The 8,788-nt window shown below is 41.5% G+C and overlaps 1 protein-coding gene across 1 annotated transcript in view; it reads right to left on the bottom strand.

Moving 5' to 3' along the window:
• Nucleotides 1-641: 641 nt before the first annotated feature.
• SI (sucrase-isomaltase) overlaps nucleotides 642-8,788 on the bottom strand; it is a 127,749-nt gene continuing 119,602 nt past the window's right edge. The window contains exons 88-94 of the mRNA XM_081007704.1: nucleotides 7,627-7,711; nucleotides 7,473-7,529; nucleotides 6,125-6,249; nucleotides 5,412-5,500; nucleotides 4,782-4,831; nucleotides 4,085-4,249; nucleotides 642-1,237 (exon numbers count right to left, since the gene is read on the bottom strand). Coding sequence (XP_080863830.1) covers nucleotides 1,160-1,237; nucleotides 4,085-4,249; nucleotides 4,782-4,831; nucleotides 5,412-5,500; nucleotides 6,125-6,249; nucleotides 7,473-7,529; nucleotides 7,627-7,711 — 649 coding nt within the window. The 3' untranslated portion in view covers nucleotides 642-1,159. The remainder of the gene's footprint in view (nucleotides 1,238-4,084; nucleotides 4,250-4,781; nucleotides 4,832-5,411; nucleotides 5,501-6,124; nucleotides 6,250-7,472; nucleotides 7,530-7,626; nucleotides 7,712-8,788) is intronic.

Below are 8,788 nucleotides of genomic sequence, written 5' to 3'. Positions count from 1 at the left end.
TGTGCAGCAGATGCTCTAAGAAGTTTGTAGAAAAATGGAACTGCAGACTTGGAAGGAACCAAATGGTCATCTAGATGCAATGCAAGAATTACATCTAAAGAACCCCTGGCAGATCCAAGCACGTAAGCAGCGTTCCTCATCAAGAACCACGTGCTGGATCACAAACCATGTATGCAGGTCAGCCAAAAGAGATCTCCATCCACATTGTACAATGTTGATGGGGCTGTGTAATGAAACTACATTTCCCAAGAATTTCTGAGGACCTAGTACTGAACAGTGAGGCGAAGAAATACTTCCCTGATATGTCTTGCCATTATTGCAACACAGATGTAGGTGGGTGGGTTGGGAGAAGACCTGTCTCCTATTCTGCCCCCAATTGTTGTCATAGAACCACCATTGTACCAGTCCCATAAGTGAGGTGGGAGCATGTGGTTAGAAGTTGCTGGATAGGTGAGAGGAGATCTAGGGACTGGGAGGAAGGGCAAATAATCCATAGCTCTGATTAGAAACTGAGCTTCAGAAGTATATGAAGCTTGAAAGTGAGGTGAGTATTATCGGCTGGAATATCCAAGTCTTAGTGACACTACTAAAGTCTTTACAGATGTGCACACGCACACACAAAATCTAAACGTGCAACTATGTACATTGTCGGTGGAGTTTTATTGTCACATTAGTATAATTTACAAAATAATAATAATGCTCTGTTGCATTTTATCACACACTCTTGCAGAGATATTTATAAACATCATAATAAACTACAATTGCATAGTTCATCATGTTAGGCATTTTAACTCCTTTGCAAAACAGACCAAAAATGTGATTCCTGACATACAGATTGTACTGCTATAATTGATATATATATTAAATACATTCAACTGCCTATTTTACAAATTTATCCCCTGCTCCTGCATTTCAGTGAAATAAACATCCCTTCTCATTTTAAAGGCCGAAAGCAGTATTCTAGAGTTGTCAGATACAACAAAAATGGTTTCCCTTAAAAAATGAAAATGCCTTATTATATTTTAACTACAGTTCAGTCCCACCCATTCCTTCATTTGTTTACTGCTAACATAACAAAACACAGTTTTTAAAATATATTACAATACACATTCATTAGAGCCACGGCGAGGTTCTCATGGAGCATGTTTTCTGCAGACAGTTAAGTGCTTGTCACCCATCTGACCTGGGCTAATTTATGAATGAGGTAATCTTTGCTGGTGAGATCCACTTTTAGTATCTGAATAGGAGAGATTAAAAGAGGGGTGGGTGGGTTAATTCAGTGCTATTTTGAGAAATTCTTACAACCACAGTTGCCTGATTTGGGAAAGCAATACCAGTCTCTCAGAAGGATTTTGAAACACATTTGCAAAATGACACTCACTGCAAATACATGCAGGTATTATTATAAAATGCAACACACAAGATCTCAGGCTTGTTGGAAAGCACATTCTTTCTACTTTGCACTGGATGTTCTAAAGATGGGGAAGAATTCTGATATTATTTGTATTTGAATGAGAAAACCACCTAATTCGCGCTTCTCAATACGCAAGTGAAAACACAGCTGTCTTCAAAATGTGCACCTCTCCAAAGTTTGCACGATTCCAGCAAAAGTAGTGTGTACATAAATGCATCTACTAGCATAAAATGTGCACAAAATTAGTGAAAACAGTATGCAAAGATTCATTCTATTCATCAAAACACTGTTCCCAAAAAATGTGCATATTAGTCAAAACCTCATACAAAAACATGTTTAAGTAATTAGTACTACAATGCTGGCAATTTTTTTCTGAATGAGAGGAAGGGAACTTGGCTGCTTTCAATGTAAAAAAAAAGACTGTTGTGTTTCGCATCTTTCATCCCCCCATCAGTGATAAGCCACATAGGGGCAGCTTTTAAAAATGATGATGATGAATCATAGCTGAATTGTGAGAAACATAGCTTGGGCTCAAAATATGTGTGCCCCCCCCCCCCCAATTCCCCTGATAATTGTCACTGAAAACTAATAGGTCTGTACAGCAGAACACTGCTCTAAGTTAGAAAAGACGATGCAAAGAAAAGCGGGGGGGGGGGGGGACATCCTGACTTATTTGGGAAGAATTATATTCTATAAGGTAAAGTTATGCAAGTGTGAAGGGAGAAATGGGACAAAGATAACAAGGAATGGATAGTCATCCAAAAGTTCAAAGGTAGGCAGATGATCAAATGTTAAACAAAAGAGAAGAAATGGTTCTATTCAAGTTGAAAACAGGACATTGTAACCCAAATAAATGTTTAGCTTTAATTAAACCTCTTGGAAACAGAGTGCCAGAAAAAAGTTCTCAAAGTCAGAACTTAGGATCTCTCCCCATACTAAGCACTTGCTTCCAATTCCAAATGTGAGGTGTGAAAAGAGAGAGATTTAGCTATCACTATAGTATGGTGGATAATCTCAATTTCATTTTAAAACATCTCTTGTTATAGAAAAAAGAAGAGGGCCGGGAAAGATAAGATACCTTTTAAATTACTGCATGGACATGTGGCATGAAAATATTTTAGCCTTCTAAAGCTGGTGGGAAAGAGATGGAGGAAGCAGAAACTTGAAAGCATTTTCTCCAGACTGATAGCAGCAGAAGGTCAGCAGAAGAAGGAAGGAGGCTGGCAGTGAAAATGAGAAAAGGAAGAGCAGGGAGAGATTAGCCCAATGTGAGATGCATTTTATTAGAGGCAGAAAATGAGAGCTGCAAGAAGAAGGAGCAGGCTTACAGAGATGACTAATGCACGTTTCTGTTGCACTGAGCAGCAATTAGCTGAGTGATAATATTGGGAAATGCAGGACATGAAAGGAAAGCAAACAAAAATGCAAAATGGAAGTAAAGCAGGATGATATAAATGCAGGATTTTGATGAATTTACTTGCAGGATAACCGGCAATTAGGCCTATTGCTTGGAATGCTGCTGACCGCTTTTACACTGGGGTCTCGATGGAAGGCAGAACTAATGTGGCAGCAGGAGATGGAGAAGTTTCATCTAACCAGTGGAAGCTCTGCACAAGGACTTCTGCGTACCCCCTCTCTTCCCTCAAAACTGGCTTTGAGAGGGTCCCAACTGTGGAGGGAGGTAGCAAGGCTCGTCCCATCTGACAAGCTGAAATGCTCATGCAGATGGAACAACTGGAAGAGTGTGACATTGATTTCTATCCTTTATATTTACCGGGCTGGATGGGAGGGAAAGGATGGTTCTCAGTCCACAGCATCAGAGGGTATCTTTCCTATGCACTCCCTGGTTACGCTGTGGTACCAAACCAAGGGTCTCTAGAATCTAATGACATAGGAGAATCTGTACATCCTTTTCTGCATGTCGTAGATGCACAAGATGTGCTTGCCAGTGGTTTCGGACTATTTTGCAAATATTTACGCAATTGTCAGAGATGTGGAAATGATGCAATTTCTGCCATCTCCTTTGTGTTCCATATTGTGTTCCAGCTTTTTCCTCAAGGATCTCCGCCCCACCCCCATCTATCAAGTTTTATGCTACAGTGCCACAACCAGGAGAGGAGGTTATTCATAGACCCTGTATAAGCAGCTTCATGAAAGGTGCCAAGTTGGATTAAGCACACTAATATAGCAGCGGGAGGGGACCTCAAGCTTGGAGGCCACATGCCTCCCACCACATCTCCCCTCAGGAGTCTTCACAGACTATGTCATCACACCGGGCCACACTCCTCCTCATCACTCCCAAATCAAGGAATGTGGCCCTCAAGCTGGGGAAAAATACTCCCCGCCCCTTCTGTATAGGTCGCCAGCATACCAGTGCATGCCTTCACCTTCAAGAAGCATGTGCCCACTACGCACTAAAAGATACAGACATTTCTTAGGCACAGTGGTGCCATTTGTGTCAGATGTTAGCATCTCTTCTAGTTTGGATTTAGATTTGAAATCTTTATTATGAGCCTGTATGCATATTTTGTTCTCATACCGGGTGAAAAGAAAATCTTAGAATATAAAGTGGAAAGGAATACTGTGTTGATTTTAGAGGACTGGAAATATAAGTAACATGAGTAGGGGGAAAAATGTTTTCACTAAAAATTCCAATATTTTTAGACTTACCTGGTTTGCTGAATCATATTCTAGGGTAGCTGGTTCTGTTTGCCCATCATAAGTAACAGTAACACTTGTAACTGAGGATGTGACTCCCCAGACGTGCAGATAACCCATTCTTAAGACAAGGGCATCAGGTAGATTGTTGTGGACCACAGTGACATTCAATGTATTCTGAAAAATTGAGAAAAAGAGGCTGTATTTTTAATAAATGGGCCCTAAATGCTATAGACAGATTCCATCAGCACTCTCCAACTTCTAACTCAACCAGCTGCACATGTGCAAGTAGCCTGAAGTTCACACATTTATCTTCAGCTTGCAAAGGCTGCACATCGGGTGATGACATTTATGCATGAAACCTATCAAGCACTACAGACAAATCTTTCACATCATCTCTGAGCAATGACTGAGGTCCAAAGAGCTGTTTTTGGCATGCTCAAATAAAATGTGTGACATGAGTCTCTGTTAAATCTCCTCTGGTTGTATATTGTCAGCCTGGGAATCTCTGAATCCAGGCCAACATTCTACAATGGAGAGATGCATTGTGGAGATACGTTTTATGTGCATGTTTGAATTATATAGAAATTGTTTTATAAGGAAAGGTATGCAGGAGGAATGAAAAACTTGAGTGCAAAAATGTATTTGTTGTTACAAGGAATATGCATCTTTTCTTAAATTATTTGGAGGGATAGGTTAATAAGCCTACCTGCGTTACTTGAAATGTTGAAAAGTAGTAATTGGCAGTTTCATATGCATCTGCAAAATAAATATATGTATAAATATATATTACTATAGTTTCTCAGAATAGTAAACTAAGTTCGAGAGTTTGCACATTGATGGGCAAAGCAGGTTGATGGGTGAACAAGAGACAGAGTGGGCAGTAGCATATTGGAACGGGTTCATAACCCAATTTGACACAAATTTCATTGGATAATTTGGGCTAGTCACTTTCTTTCACTAAATTTTTGTCCTGTGAGAATAAAATGAGATAGCAGCACCCCATAATCTAATGAAGAAGGATGGGGTACCAAGTTCATACATAATAAATTACAGTGGCACCTCTGCTTGTGAACTTAATCTGTTCCGGAGGTCTGTTCGTAACCAGAAACTGCTCGTAACATGAGGTGCGCTTTCACTAATGGCGCCTCCCACTGCTGCCGTGCCGCTGGAGTGCGATTTCTCTTTGCATCCCGGGGCAAAGTTTCCAACAAGGGGCATCTACTTCCGGGTTAGCAGAGTGCGTAACCCGAAGAATTCATAAGGGGGACAGTTCGCAACATGAGGTACCACTGTAGTCACCAAATCCGGGGCCTTTCCTGTCTGGCAAGGCACTTACCAATTGTAATTCCATCATCCCAGTAAAGTTCTCCTCGGGAATTGCCATTATCATCCAAAGCAACAGTGAGCCCCAGAGGGTTCTTCCGGCTAGAAAAAGTACAAGAAAAGAAGTAGAAAACATTCCTTAGGAAATGCCTATTGCTTTGATTTGATTTGATTTGTAGATGCAAAGGGCAAGGGCCACAGCTCAATGGTAGAACATCTGCCTTGCATTCAAAAGGTCCCCGGTTCAATCCCCAGTCACTCCAGGTAGGAAACGTCTGCCTGAAGCCAGGGACAGCCACTACCAGACAGTGTAGACAGCACTGGACTGGAGGGACCAATGGTCTGACTTGATATAAGACAGCTTCCTATGTTCCTGTGTTGTTCCTAGGCATCCTGCATGGAGAAGGGGGTTGGACTGATTGACTTCCAAGGTCCTTTCCCAACTCAGTAATTCTATGAGAATTCTGAAGACTGTCCAAGAAACCTCTTTGGCGGGTGTTGGGCTCCTGCGTGCCCATGAACCTCCCTACCTAACATAAGGAACTTCCCATTTACTGTGAAAGCGAGAAAGATCTGCAGGCACACACTGAAGGTCCATTTCTGATAAGTCAGCTGGTTGGCCAGTTTTTGAATGGCTGATCACCTGAGATCAACCATTCAGCTACTGCTAAAGCGGAGTCAAGTCTGCATAAAATTCAAGTTCATTCCATGAGAAATTGTACTCACCTGGCATTGGTAGTAATATCAGGCTCTTGCCAGGGGATGATGTAGCCACCCCGGATATGAAGATTTATATGCTCCAAAGGTGCAGCCAAGTCCTGGAATTGTCTTCGCACTCCGATATATTTCCCCTACAACCATAAAAGCAGAACTTTGAAACGGTGCTGTCAAACCTCTCCTGTCAGAATTTCTCCTTCTCCGTGAATTTTACAAACAGAAAAATTCTGTCCTCTGTTTAAGGTGGAAAATATTCCCCATGGGCATCTGGTTGGCCACTGTGAGAACACAATGCTGGATTAGATGAAACATTCACCAAATCTAGCAGGCTCTTCTTATGTCTTCCTGTCCTTCACTGGGCTTCCATTCAAAACCAAACCCTCTATTCCCCACTTTGTAAAGGATGGGCACCAGTTGAGCATTAAAGATATGGTTCGGAAGAGGAACGTGCAATTATATTCCTCAAGATATTGAACTTTGACTGTGTCACCTATGCAGTGCTTTTTTCTGGGGGGATGCAGGGGGATGCATACCCCTAAACATTTTGTGAATCTATTTTGAAGAAACTATTTTTTAAAAAAGTAAATATAGCATGGTGAATCCTCAGTTCCATTGCTACCCCCGATGGCGACCTCATTTCCTTTTCCGGTGTTTCCTGAGTCTCAGATGGAAGCGAGCGTTTAATGTGTGAAGCAGTGTGAAATGTGGATGTGTGGTGTTTTACTGATGAAAGTTTGGCTTCATTGAGGGACAGTATTTCAATATGAGTAGGAAGATGTTAGTGCACACAACCTCATGTCAATGTGGAAGTGACTGTGGGCTGTCAGCTGCGTAACATGAGGTAATGTTCTTTGTACTTTTGTCCATTTACTGTATCTATTTCCCCTGATTTGAACTATAAAATGGTGATTTTCTCGAGTCAAAATGAGAGTACCCCTAAACATTTTTTTTTTTAAAAAGCACTGCACCTATGTATCCTTGAAAAGATTCTTGAAATTAGTCTACTAGTTGAGTTCAACATAGTGCTAAGGAGATTGTTCCATCAGCACAACCATTTTTATCTGCCGACAGAACAATCTTGCCTCTCCCTTCTGGCAGTTCTCCCAAGCACCCACCCTACCCCAGAGCAGACTTGGAGGAGGTGCAGGGGCTGCCTTGGGGGGAAGAGGGGGGAAATCCTTCTTGAGCAATTGCAAATACTTGAGCGAACTTCTGCTAGTGGAACAGGTTAGTTGATATCTGGCCCAGTGCCTGGAAGGAGCTAACCTGATTGGATAGGACATTTTAAACTTGCATCTAACTTGCAAGTATCACCTGATTTGAGGTTACTCTTGACAAGATTTATTAAGCTGCTTACCGTGTGATAATCATACCACCGCGCATCTGGTATATAAGCATGTACTGTCACAGCACCCTAGAATTTAAAGAGATGAGTGTAAAATGAAGACAAAGCAGAAAATAGCATGCACAAAGGTTCCATTTATAAGTGACAGTATTATTTAATGGCTTACTTGGTCAAGTACTGGGCTGATGAGAAATGCTGGGCCCCATAAAAATTGTTTGTAGATGTCCCATGTTGTTTTGTCACCCACAAACCTGAAGAAACATGGTAAACCATGGTTATTTCATCTTATCAGACTTGCAGTCTCAGTACATTATAAATCAATTCCAGTTCTAAAACATTGCCCAATTTTGTTATTTTTTTTTAAAAAATGGACTTCTCGATGTAACGAGACATCCAACTGGGATGCAGAGTAGCTATTTCAGCTGATTTTCAAAAATAAAGAGTCAAGTCTTGGTACCAGTCCTCAGTCAGGTTTAGTTCCCAAACCTATTCATTTCACTGAAGCTTGGCAAGCTCACTAGATGGATGACGCAAGTTACTGTACATGACTTCTAAAAACTCCAACAGCCTAATTCTAGGGGCGGGGGCGGGGAGGTCTGCTCAGGGATATGGGAGAGAAAGTGAGTTTCTTAATTTCACTTTTTTAAAAAAGTAGCAATTTGCATCCATCTACAAGGTGAATGTTAAAAACCGCAGCTCACTTTTCTCCCAAAGATAGGAAGAACCCTTGCTGTGTTGCCAGATGTTATCATCAAGCTGTTTAGTTCCAGCATTGAAAGACTTTTTTAAGCACCTGAGTGAACTTCTTTTTGTTCTACCCAGCAATCCTTCTGCCAACAAAACAGAGAACTCTTGGTGGTTGACTGAGTATTTGGTTGTGATAGTGAAATAGTTTGGGCTGGCTATAGGTTCAAGGGGGAAGCAAGGTAGTAGCTTTATATCCCTTTTGCCTCCACAGATTTTGGAGGAACCTGCCAATACTGGAAGAGTCTCATAAAGTGCAAATTAGGTGTGATCACTTTTAAATGTGAATTGAATCGTAATTTCTCCCTCATCCTTAACTGATGCTTATGGGGATGTTTGGGGATATGGAAGAGGGGAATGTGTAGGTTTAAAGCAGGGGTCATCAAACTTTTTCAGCGGGGGGGCCAGTCCACTGTCCCTCAGACTTTGTGGGGGGCCAGACTATATTTTGGGGGGGGGGGGGAAACACATGAACGAATTCCTATGCCCCACAAATAACCCAGAGATGCATTTTAAATAAAAGGACACATTCTACTCATGTAAAAACACACTGATCCAAGGGCCAGATTTAGACGGTGATTGGG

Source organism: Podarcis pityusensis, assembly GCF_964106645.2.
Source record: "Podarcis pityusensis genome assembly, chromosome: 5".
NCBI lineage: Eukaryota > Metazoa > Chordata > Lepidosauria > Squamata > Lacertidae > Podarcis > Podarcis pityusensis.
This window is presented reverse-complemented; position numbering and strand designations above follow the sequence as displayed.